The sequence below is a fragment of the Cannabis sativa genome, chromosome 2 (genome assembly GCF_029168945.1).
Source record: "Cannabis sativa cultivar Pink pepper isolate KNU-18-1 chromosome 2, ASM2916894v1, whole genome shotgun sequence".
Classification (NCBI taxonomy): Eukaryota; Viridiplantae; Streptophyta; class Magnoliopsida; order Rosales; family Cannabaceae; genus Cannabis; species Cannabis sativa.
Window position 1 is genome coordinate 14,457,287 of NC_083602.1, and position 18,496 is coordinate 14,475,782.

General features: G+C 29.6%; 1 protein-coding gene across 1 annotated transcript; it reads right to left on the minus strand.

Moving 5' to 3' along the window:
* Nucleotides 1-12,257: 12,257 nt before the first annotated feature.
* Nucleotides 12,258-12,653, minus strand: LOC133034138 (uncharacterized). Its single transcript, XM_061109165.1, has one exon. It carries the CDS (start codon nucleotides 12,651-12,653, stop codon nucleotides 12,258-12,260), a length of 396 nt encoding a protein of 131 aa, XP_060965148.1.
* Nucleotides 12,654-18,496: the final 5,843 nt, after the last annotated feature.

The following is an 18,496-nucleotide window of genomic DNA, read 5'->3' on the forward strand; positions in this document are numbered from 1 at the left end:
GTATTGGTGGTTCAGTGTTTGGTGTATTTAAAGTATTAGGTGTAGGGTGGGGAGGAGACAGTTGTTGTGTTTCTGGTATAGGCTGTAAAGGCTGGGCTATTGGGATAGGGTGGTGCACTTCAGTTGTTGATGATGGTACCATTGTCTCAGCAGTAATATTATGGACAACATTAGGAAACTCAGTATTAGTGCATGGTTTAGTAAAAAAAAACTAGCAGTAGGAACAAATGGACATTGAACTGTAGGATTTACCTAATCTATATGGCTGCTGTGAGTGATGTCAGGGTAGTGATGCTCATTGAAGATGACATTTCGAGCATTCTGCCATTTGTATTTTCACACAAGTATCCCTTGTGAACGGGAGAGTAACCCAAGAATAAGCACTGTTCAGACCTATAATCTAGCTTGTGAGAGTTATAAGGCCTTAAATGAGGCCAACAAGCACAACCAAAAGGCTTCAATATGGAGTAATCAAGTTTTGAATTAAACAAGCATTCATAGGGACTGATGTTACCAATCACAGGTGTTGGTAATCTGTTGATGGTAAATGTAGCACATTGAAAGGCATGCCACCAATATTTGAGATCCAATTTAGCTTGTGCTAGCAGTGTAAGACATATTTCTGTTATATGTCTGTGCTTCCATTCTGCTCTACCATTTTGTTGGTGAGTATGAGGGCATGGATGGGAAAAGAATATACCTTGTTCAGCTAGAAACCTAGCAAAGGGTTTATACTCACCACCCCCATTAACATGAACACTTTTAATTGGCAATCCAAATTGCTTTTCCACCATACTTTTTGAACTGGATAAACATTTCAAAGGCTTGTGATTTCAATGTTAGTGGGTATATCCAAGTGAACCGACTAAAATCATCCAAAAGTGAATGTAGTATCGAAAACCATCTTTAGAAGGTCCATGAGAGGGTCCCCAGAGGTCTGCATGTATGAGTTGAAGGGGTTGGGAGGCTCTGTTTGGTGATGATAAAAAGGGAAGTCTGTGACTTTTCCCTTGCTGACACGCATTGCAAAACTGAAATTGCTTTAGTGTACCACAGTGTGGTATTGAGGGCAATAGCTTTTGTAATGTTAACATAGCAGGATGTCTTAATTTACAATGTCAGAGGTTAATATCAGAGGGTTTGGAAACATGTAAAACAAAATGCTCATAGGGATAAGAAATAGAATTTTATTGATTGAACTTGTATTATAAGAGTTGTGCGCTAGATCACACTTTTTAGTACAATGACATTGTTTATTACAACTATAAACAGTAGGAGATATGTCAGAAGTGGCAAGGTGACACTGCAATGTTGATCTTGAGGGACTTGAAGAATCACCAAGAAGGTAGAGCCCATCCCTAGCTTTCCCTTTGAGCAGCACATACCATGTTGTCTTGTCCTTGACAAAGCAACAGTTTTTATGAAATTCAAGAAAGATGTTATTATCTTGAGTAAGTTTAGATACACTGACTAGATTCTTGGCAATAGAAGGAACAGTTAAAACAGATTGCATATGTAGGGGACAAGATTTATTGTAAGATGGAATAGAGATGGATCCAGTATGAGAAATGAATAATTTCTTACCATCACCAATTGCAAGTGTCTCAGTGCCAATGAATGGCTTTGAATCATCGATAGTGGTGGGACCAAAAGTGACGTGTTGTGGCTCTGGAGTCAAAATACCAAGAGTTGTCCTCTTCACAATCTTGGATCATAGTTGTGGTATATGCCTGAGGATCATAATCATAGTCAATTTCAGTAAGAAAGGCACGATTTGCAGTGTTACCTGGTTTAGGAGTTGTCTAGTTTTTATCAAACCAATAATGATACACTGCTGCAGTGTGACCAATCTTCATGCATACTTGACAACTTTTTGGTTGGGAAACCTAGAGAAACCCTTGCCACTACCTATTGGTGGAGCTGCCTGGTTATTGTTGGCAATAGGTTGAACACCTCAAGACCTGCCATTTTCAAGAGCCATATTAGCTTGCATTTTGATACTGAGATCACTCATGGACAAGTGATGTTCAATTCGACTTTCAAGAGACATAAGTAGAGCCTAAACTTCTTCCATAGTTAAGGCATCACTTCTTGAAGTAATTCTTGAGACAACAGAATCAAATTCGGATCCTAGGTCATTGAGTACTTGAAGAACCAAATCTTGATCATCAACAGGGGAACCTGCAATGGCTTGGACTTTGTGAACATGTGAGAACTGTCCCTTGAGCTGAAGTCGTCGAGCTTTGATTTGAGAGGCAAACTTTTGTTCAAGAGCGCGCCAAACAGAAAATGAGGTGTTGTGATTGGCAACAGATGCAAGAATATTTTCAAATATAGAGGAAGGCAGCCAAGAGAGAAGAAGTTGGTCCTTGCATCGCCATTGAAGGTACTCCAGATTTGAATTGCCATTGAGCAGAGTTGCTGGGGGAGGAACTCTGGCTAACAAGATCTCATCGAGATCATGTCCAATTACAGTAGGGACTACTTGGGACTTCCAAGGAAGAAAGCTGACATGATCGAGCTTGATAGTGAGAGAGGAGGACAGGGAATTGGAAAAAGGATTCCAAGATCCTGTAGCAATGGCAAGAGCCTGAGGAGCTTGAGTTGCAGGTGTCATGGAAGGGGCCTGAGGATCGGAGGTAGACGAAGACATAATCTTGAGTCAAGATTTCTGATACCATGTAGAGAAAGAAAGCAAAGAGAGAGAAAGCATAGAGAAACAGAATTGGAAAAGCTCACATTATTAATGAAGATCAATGTATATATACAAGAGAAAGAGGCAAGAAAAATAGAGCACACAGCTCATAAAAGAAATGTTAACTGCCTAAACTAACTGAACAGACTTAACTAACCTAAGCTAACAGAAAATTAACTAGGATTAGTTAATAGTGTTAACACATATAATTTGTTAAAGAACGTACCTTCATGACATCGAAGGAAAATCCATGATGATAATCCTGAATCACAACCACACAACTACAAACACCCTAAGCAAAATCCACACCCAGCGTCAACATTCATCATCCCTTCTTCCAACTGAGGTGACTATACCACTTTTGTGTGTTCCTTGGAACCTAACCCCTCTCTTATTAAGATCCATATAATCTTGTAAATGTCTACCCACCCAAACATCGCATAAACATTGAGTACAAATTGTTTATGAGGAACACAATTACAATCATATCAAACTTACCAAATTATAGTAACAAAGGAGCAAATCTATCAGCAAGAAGAATTTTTATAATTTTGGCTTGAAAAAAAAACATTAGCATCATTACCATCAAATCTACAAACAATAGCTTTGAAACCCCCATTCTTCCAAAAATTCTTCACCTTTTGACAACTCCAAATAGCATGATGTTAATCCTTTACTACAAAAGATCGACTACACAGACAACAACCCCTAACTTCCCTTATACCACACCTAAACAACACGGCTGCAATCACTACTAAGAAGAGGATTTCTCGAGTTTTAAACAGAGCATGATGCTCTCATTCTCATCCGATATGATTTTAACCTAGTTTTCATTCTGTCAGACAACTAAAGTTTTTTGAGAGCCTCCTTTCCTTCTCTATTTTTTTTTTGAAATCCTCTTTCTCTCCCTCTTCATTAATTTTGAACCTATAGTGAAAGAATACATGCCCACCCATAGCAAGTCAAGTACTCAATCATAGTGTGTAAGACTGTGAAGAATCCAACACTTGAAGGACAATCGGGCTCAGATTTTGATAATACCCTGCGACAGAAATGAATAAGGGTTAGAGATCTGAGTGGAAGAAGACATATTATTTTGCTGCCACCAATGTAAGGTTACTTAAACTTTATATGTGTTTAGTTACATTGTTTTAGAGAATTCATATTTAGGGTGTTTATCAACATACTTGTTAGTAAATCTAGATCTTGGTAAAATATATTCCAACAATAACATCTCCTGTCAAGATGGTGGCTATTTTTTGCCCACCAATCTTGGTTAGCTCAATCACAAGTCACTCTTTTTGGCTCGCTATCTTCAAATCACAAGTGGCTCTACTTTTTGGATTAATTTTTAGATTTTTGGAAGCTCTTTTTGGTTCTATTTTCTTGCGATCGACTTTTTTTTATTTTAGAATTTAGGATGAAGGTGCATGGGGGATTCTATCTCAAAATTAATTGGCAATGAAAGAGTAACCCATGAATCTTATACAAAATATGGTGTTATCTACATTAGCAATGTGAGACTCTCTAACATCTTCCCATCAAGATGATGACTATATTTTGCCTACCAATCTTAGACAACTTGATTACAAGCGACTCTTTTTGGTTCACTATCCCCGCACGAATCACGAATGACTCTTTTGGCTCTCTTTTTTTTATTGTTTTTTTGGATTTTTGGTGTCTTTTTGGCTTTATTTTTTCGATCAACATTGTATTTTTTGGATCAGATACTTGTTAGAGTTTTTGTTTTTTGAATTTCATATCATGTTAAAGTTTAAGATGAAAGTGCATAATGAGAGGAGTAGCTCATACATCTTATATATGGTAAAAATTACACCATTATAAACTTTACGGGTTGGACCGACTTGCCTGAAAAGAACGAGTTTCTTTTAATTTTATGGGTTCACCGGGTCGGGTTTGGGCAGGTTGGCCAGGTCCGGGTCAAACCCGATCAAAATATGCAGTCCTATTATAAAGTACAAGATATATTAAAGTGTCAAGTACGCAATGATTAGTAAGTTTTTTATTTAGCGACGTTCCTAACATGTTCAATTATTTTTGTGTCTGTGCATTAAATTTATTGTGATTATTCAATTTTTATTGTGGGTAAATAGCGGTATAAGTATTCAAAGTTTTAAGTTTGTAAGTAGTGGCCTAACTTCAATGTTTATTTTTAACGGCCTAAGAATCTAATGTTTGTAAAACTTTATTTTTTTTCTCTAATTTTGTCAGTATAGACTCTGTTATTATCTTAAACAATGCACATATAAGGCCTACATTCTAGATCATTGGGTCTAGACAAAAATATGTAATATCAGTTACTTCTAAATGTTCTTTTAATAAATTCAAAAGGAGTCTGTACTAAATAAACTGGAGGAAAATTGCAATTTTACAGATAATGTCACTAAAAATAAATATTGAGTTTATGTCACTTACATATATAAAATTTTGGCTAGTTATATTGTTATTTACCCTTTTATTTTCATTATTGAGGTAATTAATCTGGCCAACTTATTGTTTGCTTAATTGGCCGGGTTAATTAACTCAGTGTGTTTAAGCTGTTATTTTAGTTATTCTTAGAGTTAGTTGCCTATTTTTGATGAAATCAGTTTTTTATTTAAAACAAATCTACATCACTATATGTATGAGAACAATTTTTATTATTTTATTATTATTATCACTCTTATTTTTTAATGAAGAACAAAGATTTTCTTAGTTTATTAAAACCATAAATAATCCATTATTGACAAATGAAATATAAACATGTGAATATAATGGTTATCATATTTCATATATATAATTTATTGGGTGACTATTCAATGGTTACATTTTTATTGTAACCATCATGATTACATTTTTCTTTTACCTGTAATAGCAGGTTACTAATATGTAAATATTCTTTTTTTAGAATTAATTAATTATAATTAACTATTTTTTTAAAATAATTAATTAAATATTTCAAAAGACCTCTTTTAGCAATTAATATTTATAAATAATTCTCATGAAGAGGGTGAGAAAGGCAAAGTGTAGCAGGTTCAAGAAAAAAGTGAAGGCTGCTGGTTTAGCAGCACTGGTTTATTTGCTCTGGCAGACCCGAAATGAGCACCAATGGGGGGAAAAAAAACTGGTGTGGAAGAGGTTTACAAGCAAGTTAAGTGGTTTGTTAAGAGCAGAATTTTGTCTATATGGCCGAAAAAAATTACACAACAAGATAGAGAATGGTTTGAGAGGTTATAAAGTTTGTATAGTTGTTTTTAAAGTTTGTATAGCAGCTAGTATAGAAAAAATTCAAGGCCTTTTATTTTAAGGTGCTTATAGGTTGTAAGAAATTGTGTTGTGGTGCAATGAATTTCTGAATTATCAAAAAAAAAAAATATTTATAAATAATTTTTATATTTAAATCCTTACTTTAATTATTTTAACAATGAAGTCATTTAATTATAATATTTATAATAATTTTTTTTTACAAAAATTAAACTTTTATTTACACAAATTAAATCTCTTCTTACAATAAATTTTTAAATAATTAATTATTTTTAAATGATATTTAATTATTTTGTTACAATTAGATGAACTAAGTATGAGACCTCAAGCTAGTCAATCGATAACAAGTTTAGTCATTTTTTTTTAAAAAAAAAGCCTTCAACTTATTTCACTTTTTATTTTTTAAATATTTAAATAAAAAAATTAAATAATTAAGTGTAATAATTTAAAATTAAAATTACAAGTATAATAAAATTTAAATTATGAAATTATATGTGTATAATTTCAAATTATAAAAAGTTTTCCATTAAAATTTTAAATAATTTAAGTGCAAAAAAATAAATTGCTAAAAGATCCTTATATAGTAATAAATTGTAAAAAATTAATTAATAATTATAATTAATTTAATTTTAAAATATAATTAATCTTAATTAAAGTTTTATAAGGAAATAAATTATAAGGTTACTTCCAGGTTACAAGTTATTTATTATTTAATTTTCAAATTAATCACAACCATTCAATAGTAATCTAATAGCTTAAAAAAATGTAATCATGATGGTTACAATGAAAATGTAACTATTGAAACCTCTTCCATAATAATCTATTATCTAAGTGTACCAAATTTGACATTTTCAAAAATTATAAATATAGTGTTGTATATGTTATGTTTTATTAAAACGATAAATAATCCATTATTGACAAATGAAATATAGACATGTGAATATAATGGTAATCATATTTCATACTACTATAAAATTGAATTTTAGTGACACTCTTTAGTGACCCGCACAAAAGTGCGGGTCACTAAAAGGTTAAGGGTGAGTTTTAGTGACACGCACAAAATGACTCTACAAATTCAATGTTAGCATCTTATAATGTTTGTCACTAAAAATATGAGGTGTCACTAAAGAGTAACTCGCATAATTTATATTATTTTTTTTAAAAAAAAATATTGGTCTATAGTGACACACTAGGTGCGACTAGGTAAGTGTGTCCTGACCCACTTGGTGTGTCACTATATCCAACTTTATTTTTTTTTTAAAATATAGCTGTAAACAAAAATTAAAAAATATATATTTAATATAATAATAATAATAATCACGCTTATCTCTCTTTTTCAATTAATTTTTATTTGTTTCTTAAATAATCTTTCTCAATCAATTACATCATCACTATTATATCATCAAAGAAAATAAATATATAAAAAAAATTAAATAATTAAATATAAAATAAATATAATAAAAAAATAAAAAGGTTAACATTTAGAAAACCCTAAAAACTCAAACATTTTATCTTCTTTTTTTCTTGGGTAAATAGCAGCATAAGTACCCAAAGTTTTAAGTTTGTAAGCGGCATAAACTCAATGTTTATTTTTAGCGGCATAAGTACCCAATGTTTGTAAAATTATAATTTTTCTCTAATTTTGTCAGTACAGACTCTGTTATTATCTTAAACAGGACACATATAAAATCCAAAATTCTAGATTATTGGGTCTAGATAGAAATATGTAGCATCAGTTACTTACAAAATGTTCTTATAATAAATTTAAAACAGAGTCTGTACTGACGAAACTAGAAGAGAATTACAGTTTTACAAACTTAAAGCTTTGGGAACGTATGCTGCTATTTACCCTTCTTTCTTTGCCGTCTGAAGACTCAAGCTCTCTGCCAGCAATTCGTGCATCCCATCGACGACGACATGAGTCCAAGCTTGGCGGACGAAGAACTCTACTCCACCGTCGGACTCTCTCAGGACCTTAACCCATAGTCTCTCTCTCTCAAGCCACTCTCGACCGACGACAATGGGCCACTCCTGGCCGTTGTATTCTCAAATAGAGACCGCGCCCATTATCGATGGTCTTAAAACCATAGAAATCCCTAAGGTCTGATCCCTTTTTTGACTTAATTGATTTTTTTTTACATTCTGATTCTCTCTCTCTCTCTCTCTCTCTCTCTCTCTCTCTCTCTCTCTCTCTCTCTCTCTCGCTCTCTCTCACTATCTGTGCAGGTGGCGGTCCACGGCGAGAGTGGGTTCTAGGTTGGCAGTTGACGACGACATTGGGTTCTTGGTTCTGAGTTGGTGGTCAACGGCGACTGGGTTTGTGGTTGATAGCAGTCTGTGGTTGACGATGGCCATGAAACATTTGTGTTCCTCTTTTGTGTTCTGTTTGTATTTTTTTCTTATGTTTTTTCATTTATTTTCACATGTGTTCTTTTGATCTTTATTTTCTTCTATCTAGTTGAAATGGAGAGATTTTGATGGCTGTTGACAAGGCTAAGAAGAACTCCTCATTCTTTCTTACGCTGATTTCTCTCAAGTATTGAAATTAGTACATTTTGAGTATTTTTATTTTTTTTGATAAATGAATTGTTCATGCCTAATGTTATATGAATATTTATTGAATCATAAATTATTGTATAGTGTTTCAATTTAAAATTTTGGTTCAGTAATTGTAGTATCACTATTTTGCTCTCTATGGTTTAGGTATTCAGATTTTGTAATGATAATATTTTCTTTTTTTGTATTTTTTATTTTCTTTTTAGGTTTTTTAGATCCCTCATAATGGAAATAAAGTTCATCGGTCTATGGCAAAGAAGCTCATCTGAATAAGCTTCCAAGTTACAGTTTTTAGATTTGGTGTTTAAAAATGTTATGTTTCAAGTCTTGAATGTTACCCATTTTGATCTACAATTTTTCTTAATACTAAAATTTTATTTCTGTTTTTGAATTATTGATGTATTTTGTAGTTTTATGCTTTATTCTTTTTTTTTTTTAATAAAAGGAAAATGAAACTTAAACAAATTTGATATACCATACATTTTTTTTTCTTTTTTTTTTAAAAAAAGAAAAAATGATATAGTATGGCCAATGTCAAGAAAATTATTAAAAAAAGAAAAAAAAAGTAGATACAGTGACACTCTATGGGTGTGGTTGTTATTTTTAGAGTCTGAAAATGTGAGATTCTAAATGTCTATAGTGACGCGCGGTGAGAGTCTAAAAGGTTTTAGTGACTTGCACTGAAATGTCAATAAATATTATTTTTCCAGATACCCACATTAGTGACACGCAGTGGAATGTCACTAAATTTAGAGTCTCTTAAAATAAGTCATTGAACCCCATTTTTATAGTAGATATATATATATATATACTAGGTGATTGTTACGTGTCAAGCCACGTAGTGTTAGTTTTATTTAATATTTTAGTTTTTTATTTGAATTAATAATTAAAATAGTATAATTATTTGAACGATTTGTTTTATAAAAATAAAATATGTGTCAGTATATTTAGTAAGTAAAATATAGTTGTGTTATAATAATGTATGTTATTAATAGTAAAATATACATTAATCTTCTAATTGAAAAAAGTTCTATTATCTCATTTCATATCTAATAATAGCTACACAACTATATATTTATAGACTTTCACATTCTTTGCAAATTACTAATAAGCACCAATAATATTTTCATATTCTAATATTTTTCAACCTTCTCCTCTTGGTGGTAAAATTAAAAATAAAACTAAAAATAAGCACAAACATATAAGGTAAATACTAATTACAGCCCATTTTATCTTTTTTTTATTATTATTTTTTTAAGCCCAAGCCCAAAAATCTCTAAGCCAACACAATCAATCTTCTTTTATATTATCTTTTCTAAATATTTTATCTATATTTTTCTTTTTTAAAAAATAAATAAAAAAATTATTAATATTCTCCCAAGATAGGTTTGTTAGAGAGATATGTGGCTAATATGATTTTTTTAATGTAAAAAGAGATTATTAATATTTAAAAGATTGTTTATTTAAAAGATTGTTTAATTTTTTGGGTTTAATTATTGGGTTTATTTTTTAACGGGAGATCAAACCTAATCGTTAAATTTAACAGAATATTCTTTTATTTTTAAGTATATTCTGTTAAATTAAACCAAAAAATGCCGTTAGATAGACACTTTTAATATATAAAGATATAATCTATTATCCAAGGGTACCAAATTTGACATTTCCAAAAATTACAAATATAGTGCTGTATATGTTATATTTTATTAAAACCATAAATAATTCATTATTGACAAATGAAATATAGACATGTGAATATAATGGTAATCATATTTCATATATATTATCTATTATGCAAGTGTACCAAATTTGACCTTTCCAAAAATTACAAATATAGTAATGTATATGTTATGTTTTATTAAAACCTTTAATAATTCATTATTGACGAATGAAATATAGACATGTGAATATAATGGTAATCATAATTCATTATATAATTCATTATCTAAGTGTACCAAATTTGACATTTTCAAAAATTACAAATATAGTGCTATATATGTTATGTTTATTTAGATATATAATTAATTAATTCCACTATCTACTCTCAGCTTGAACGCGTAAAACAAAGGAAAAAAAGTAAAAGGAAAATAGGGCTGCAGAAGTATATGTTATGTTTGGGTGCATGGGAGGGCTTTCATTATTTTTATTACCAAGTTTTGTTCGCAGTTGCATATAAATACCTAAGTAAAAATTTTGGTGGTAAAAATACATTCGGTTAAGGGAACTTCTATAGGTACCTAATCGTTAAGTGTCAGATAAGTGTTTACGTGTCATCATCTCATTGATCGAACTTATTAATTTTTTTTATTTATTTAAAAAAATCATTTACATACTTAAAATTTAAATAAAAATTCATTGAAAATTAAATAAATATATTTTTTTAAAAAAACAACAAAATCAAAGATATATTAAATTTTTATTGAATTAAAGTTTTTTAAAAAAACTAACCTCTAAATCAGAGAGCAAAGAGAGGAAATAGAGATTGAATATAGGATTGGTTTTCAAAAAAAAAATAAAAAGAATACATGGATTTGGGAGAGAGAGAGAGAGATTGAGAGGAGAGAGAGAGAGAGAGAGAGAGAGAGAGAGAGAGAGAGAGAGAGAGAGAGAGAGAGAGAGATCAAGAAGAGGGAGAGAGAGTGTGAACAACCAAGAACGATTGAGATTGAGAGGAGAGAGCGAGAGGAAGATCAAGAAAATACAGAAAGGGAGTGAGAGATCAAAACAGATCTGAGATTGAGAGGAGAGAGAGGGTAAGAGATTGAAATAGATCTGAGATTCTTCCACGTCTATTTTGTGTAAAAGGGGGAGGACAGATCATACAGACTGACATTCTGAATAATCACTGCGACACATGCATGGGGACAAGGAATTTTTAACAATTGGAACATAGCGCATGTGCGTGTTTTCTCAACTAAGTTCACATTACCATCTTTCTCACAGTTAGAATCCTCGAAACCTCTACCAGCGTTAAACAATTGTGCACTATTACGTAGAATGCTTTTAAACCTACCATTCTCATGTTGCTTTACCAAATCTTCATCAAAATGAGTTGTCAAAGGAGTAGCGCACTTGCTTTTTCGAGACGGTCAACGAACCAATTTTGCAGTGTGAACCTTATGAACTCAACTAGCAAGTTACTAACAAGTAAAAATTCTTTTTTTAACTTTAAATTAATTATAATTAACTAGTTTTTTAAAATAATTAATTTGAATATTTTAATATTTAATAAGACTATTTTTAGCAATTAATATCAATAATTTTATTTTTATATTTAAGTCTCTATTTTAATTTTTTTTTTAACAATTAAGCGTTTAATTATAATATTTACAATAAAATTATTATTTTATAAAAATTAAACTTCCACCCCTTTTAAAATAAATTTTTGAATAATTAATCACTAAGTCTGAGAATAGTGTAGAATACTAAAATATGGGAATTCATGGTTTATAGATCATATCTAAACCCCCATTTCATCTGTATATCTTCAAATTATATATTTTAGAGACAACTTGAAAATAACAACAACTTCATATATGTATATTTTATCAGTAACACATATTCGAGATTTTTTTTTTTTTTTTGATGAATCAGGAAGTTTTATATTGCTCACAACAAATTTTACAAACAAATAGCACCCTAAATAAGGGCCTAAAAATTAAAGAAATATGTACAATTATATATCTATTCCTTGAACTCTATATTTTCCATCCACTTCATATATCTTTACAACCTTTGAAACCATTCAGTGTCCTCTACACCACACTACATTGATTCTATATTTGACTTCTTGTTTCACTCCTGCTATTATCTTCTCTACATCCGATTTTGATTTTTCCCACAAGCTTAGGTTCTGAGCTCTCCATATTGCATACACCAGGCAACTTATAGAAGCAGCAAGAACATTTTTCTTGAACTTGCTGACCTTTGATCTCCCAATCCACCTGGTCAAAGCATACAAAGAACCTGCTGCTATATTCCAAGACAGCCAAGTTTTTATTCCTTGTAAGCAGGCTGTTGTGAACCTGCAAGTAAAGAACAGATGGTCTGCATTTTTAGGATGAATCTCACACATTTCGCAATGTTCTGCTATTTCCATTCCCATTGCTTTCAATCTGTCTTTGGTTCTAACCTCCCCCATACATGTTGAGACCAGAAGACTTTGTTTTAGATTGGACAGAGCACTTTGTAGCCTTTTTCAATCTGATATTGCTGAGTGAAAGTTGTTGTCCAGCTATTTCTTTAAAGTGATCCTTCAAGTTAACAAGGCTTCTCCAATACCAACTACATTGAGCTGAAGCTTTGTAACTCCACTAATCTAATATTCGAGATTAATAACCAATAAATGATGTCTAAGTTTGTTGACAATACATAGTCAAAATCAATAACCAATAATAATCAATAACATCGGTTGCTTTATCAAGAACACATGTTCAAGATTCATAACCAAAACAATTAATAACTTTTAAATTTTTAATAATACATATTCAAGATCAATAACCAATAATAATTATTAACTTTCAAACTTTTTCAATAACACGTATTCAAGATCAATAACCGATAACAATTAGTAACTTTTAAACTTTTTAATAATATATACTTAAGATCAATAACCAATAATGATTAATGATTTTTTAAACTTTTGAATTTTTTTCTTTTTCTTTTTGATGATTTCACTTCGATTAACTGATACATATACACTATATTTAGAACTACAAAGTAAAAAAATAAAGCGACTTCGTCTCTCTGAGAAAATCGAATTACATGACACAGGGTGGAATGAAGTACAAATGTGCCGAGTGCGGCAAAAAAAAAGTTATCTTTAATTTTATAATTGTTATTAGCTTTTAATGTTTTATTTCTTTTTTTTTTGAAAAAAAAAAAAAACTAAATCACTTGAATCAATCCTGGACTAACACACTTATTTAGCACTTAAAGTATTGATGATAAGATTGAGTGTAGAATTACGTCTAATTAGAGATCGTTCTTACTATTTTTTTATTAATTAAAGTTATGTGTGTAATAATTTTAAATTTTAAGGAGTTTTGTTACAAATATTTCAATAGTTTAAGTGTAAGAAAATTAATTGCTAAAAGATTCTTATTTAGTAATAAATTACAAAAAATTAATTAATAATTATTAATAATTTAATTTTAAATATAAATAATTTTAATTAAGATTTTATAAAGAAATAAAGTATCAGGTTTCTATCAGGTTATAAGTTCTTTATTTATTTATTTATTTTAATTTCTAAATTAATCACAACCATTGAATAGTGATCCAATGACAAAAAATAGATATAACTATGATGATTATATATTTGATGTAACCACTGAAACCCCTTCCATATTTATATGTATTTTGATAGAGTTTTCTATTTAAATATTTTTTTTTTGTTGATATGTGTCTTCGTCTCTCACAATAGCATTTGTTTCATATTTTTTTATTCTTTTTTGAGAATTTTATTTAATAAATATTCTTTATAAATATAATATTTAAATACAATAAAAGAAGATATAGAGAATTATAGTGTAATATAAAAGTGTGAGGTAAAATAAAGAAAGAAAGATTTTAGTGAGGTATTTTGAAAGATAAAGTAGAGAAATTGATGGGAGTGCTCTTAGAAGAAGAGAATACAGAACATTAAATAAATAATAAAAAAAAAAGATAAAAAGTGCTACATTAGTAGCTCTATTATAAAGAAACAAATAAAAAAGACACTATTCATTCTCTATACATATTTAATATTATATATAATATTTAATTCACTTAAATAATATTTTAATAATATGATAGTGTTATCACGTTTCCAAATTGATAATTTTTATGCTTCCATGGCTCAAATCTAGCTAAGATGGGCCTATTTTGGGGCATAATCAAGTTAATAAATCAGCCCACAGGAGAGAGGGTGAGAGGGACATAGGGGGAGAGAGAGGGGAGAGGGAGAGGGGGAGAGAGAGAATGAGAGAGGGAGGGAGGTCTCGGACACGTATTCATATATTTCCACTCAAAATAACAATTATTGTTGTACAAGTTTTAGTCTCTATACCAATACAGTCCTTTCTCTCTTTTTAACTACATGATAATATAACTTGACGAAAACTTAGATCACGTTTCATTCAAATACTTTGAGTGAATAATATGGTTGGTATATTCTAAACATGATATAATACATGTCCCATGTAACAACAAGCTTAAACTTGTGAGAGCCTATCTAACATTCAAGTCGGTACGTACAGTCGGTGGTTGGATGATACACTCTGATTGGAAGATGATTCAACTTGGGTTAAGAATGTTAAGCAGGCTTAGACAGGTCAACACATGTCATTTGAAAGACTAGGTTAAACTTCTACATAAGACACTCTAATTGACATTTGACTCAATTCTAACTGACTTTGCAAATACCGCTTTTTATTCAAGTTTTCTTTCTTCTTTTCTTTTTTGTTTGTGTATTTTCATTAATTTTTTAAATGTCACCTAACTTAACATTGGTATTGTCCACTTAAACCTAAAAAGCTTCCTACCTCATATCGAAAGCAGTCCTAGAAGTATCATATTCTCTTATCCTCAATTAGTGATAACTAGATCGAAAATCTATCTTAAAGAAGACAATTTTTCCTTGTAATTAATCAAACAAATCATTAATCATTCATAAATAATTACTCTCAATAGCCAACTTGATCAGCTCTCTGTCATTAATACACATTCGTCATAAATAACTTTGGTGCACCTCAAAGGGAAAATTTTGGTCTAGTGAATCCTAAATCAAATATCTCTTGTAATTGAATCTTCAGTTCTTTTAGTTATGTTGATGTCATTCTTTACAATGCTTGAAAATTGATTTTGTCCCGGGTGACAATTCAATAACAAATTTGGTTTCTAAATATGGAGACAATCTCGTAACTCCTCGGTAAACACATCCAAAAACTCCCAAACTAATCTTGTATGTTCTGATCCAATAAATTGTTACTATCTCGGTACGTAGTATCTACTACGGTAGTTAAAAATCTCATACGAACTTCTTGTAATAGGTCTCTAGCTTTAAATGTCAAAATCAGAGGTACACAAATGGTGCAATTCGAAAGTCACTATTTTCTTCTTAAGTTTATGGTGAAATTGTGCATAGCCAACTAATTTATTCCCAAAAATATATCAAAATCATCCATATTTAACTCATTTAGATCAACAAATAGTTCTCTACTCTCAATAAGATCTAACCCACCTCCTAGGAATTACCAACTTTCTAGAAGGTACATTTTTACCAAAACTCCAAATAATACATCACATGGTCTACTAAAATTATGTATAGTTCTACTTACACATAAAAAGTGTGCAGCACCAAAATAAGTCAATGCAGAATACATAGAGTCATCAATAGAATTTTGACTTCTATAAATAATTCTGCTATGAACACCTATGAGAATAAGCCAATAACAACAATAATTCCAATGTGATGCTATAGTTATAACCAGGCAAACCAAATAAATCATATTTAACAAAATTGCTAAAAAGCATATCTTATATTAAATGACTAAACATACCAACAAATATATAACCATTGTCATGCACTCACATTATTATTATTATTATGAAAAATTACATTATTTAATTCTTAAACAAATACATATATATTTAGTATTCTGATTTCTATATATATCCACACCACAGCAAATAAATCAACAAACGTGAGAAAAAGCTTTTTTCTATTTTCCTTTTTCTAGTGTGTGATGTCTGTCACTCAAGTTGGCCATAAAAATGGGTTGGCATATAAGAATATGGAGTAGGTTATTTCTTTTTCTTTTGTTTCTATTATTTATTTATTAATTGAGATTATCTTTATGAGCATTCCTATTAATCACCTGTTAATATACACTAATGCAACGCTCCATAATTAATTAACAGTTTTCATATTATTTATAATCAAAATATATAAAAGTTTTGATAATATATTTATATATATATAACCCCATATTAAAATACCCTAAGCATTTCTCTTAAATTATTTGAGTGAAAATATACAATGTGCACACATTATTAAAGTTGGGCAGCCCTTTGAAAAAAAAAATATTTTGGGATGCTCACAAGTTGAGTACAGCCATCGATTGGTCGGTTGGTAAGATAAAGTATAAATTAATTAAATAAAAATTGATTATGCTTTAATTTAAAGCCTTTAAATCATGCACCTATATAATTATATATACCAAGTTAAAGACATGTGGTGTATATATAAATTATAATTAGTGACGAATCCAAAAATTTATTCCAGATCTGTTATTATTATGACATCAAAAATTAGACTCCTTAGCTTATATATAAACGGAAAAAAACAAATTTTCTTACTACGAAATTTTTCTTGAAAAATAATTCATCATATTAACTTGGCAATATTTTTATAAACTAAAAAAGTTTAGAAGGTTATAAATTGTACATTAAAAAGAAGAAGATCAAGAAGAAGAAAAATGTAAAATAGAAGAAAATCAACTTCATACGTACATCAATTTGTGCTCCTCCTCTCTCATATGGCTTTTGAAGGTTACAAAGAGAGTTTTACATTGTTAATGTGTGGAAAGATAATAGAATATATAAGATAGATGGATTACTCCTTCCATTGCCAATTAGTTTTGAGATGAAACCACATTCACTTTATCTCAAATTCTAACAATTAACAACAAATACCACACATATAAGGCAAGGTGACTTTGATTGAGAAAATTCTTAATGAAATTAAAAATTAGCCAGCCAAAAGAGGAAGATGAAGAAAAAGAATGATTTTGACGAACTAAAGGTTTTGGATATTTCCATGTGCTAATACTAGCTTGATTAATACAATAAAAAATATAAATAAAACCATTGTGAAAGAGGCTATTAATATAACAAAAGAGCTGTACTGCATTGTAGTACTAGGTGTGACTGTACGTACCCAAATAATAGTTTAAAGTGTACTAACCCTGCTTTTGAAGGAGGCCAGGGTGATGTAGACTTTGATTTGGAGTGGTAATTCAGTTTATGTTTGTGTTATGTTGAGGTATAAGTATTATAAGCAAATGTCAAATTTAAATTTGTTTTATTTATTATTAATCTTGTCAAAAATTAAAAAATAAAAAATGAACTGATTATAAACGGATTGACATGATCTCACCTATTTATATAAAAAAATTATATTTAATTTTAGTTAACTTATCAACTTATTAATATGTATATAACAAATTTAGCATGTTTGTAATATAATTTACATATGTAACACATTTATAAAGAATTTAACATGTTTATGTCCTATTAAATTAAAAAATATAATTTACATATAATAAATTTAAAAATGTGTATTCTTACATGAGTCATTATCATATTATTTTGGGTTAAGTATGTCAATCCAAAAAATGACGTGTTAATAAATAAGTGAGTTGTGTTAACCTAAAAATGACTTAAATTCATTTAAGGCAAACTCAAACTCGATTATTTCTTGCAAGTTTCAAGTCGTGTTATAAATTGCCACCCCTATCTTTGATCTACACTTCTCTTACTTTTTTTTTTTTTTTTGAATGGACACTTCTCTTACTTAATTTCAACTATAAGTGACATTATATTTAGGAAAAATAGTGGCAAAATTCACTAAATTCAGTTTGTACACTTTAACTCCCTATATAAAATATTTAGTGGCAAAATTCCGTATCTTTAAAAATTTGTTGCAATTCACTTAATATTAATTCAAGTGTTAAATTTAACTAAAATGACACATGTCAAATATCATAATGGTAAAAAAAAATTTTAACATATAGTTATAACAAAAATTAAATCAAAATATATGTAAAAAATACTATACTAAACAAAAAAAAAAATCATATAATTCCTAAATATATATAATTTCTAATTTTTTAAAGGAGTATACTATACTTAAAATTAAAATTAAGTAAAAAAATAATTTCTTTTTTAGTATTTAATTTAATATTTTTTACTTTTTTTTTTCTTGATTTCTAGATTGAAAAT

Coding starts and splice junctions, on each gene's coding strand:
- LOC133034138 (XM_061109165.1), bottom strand. CDS start 12,653: ATGGGGGAGGTTAGAACCAAAGACAGATTGAAAGCAATGGGAATGGAA.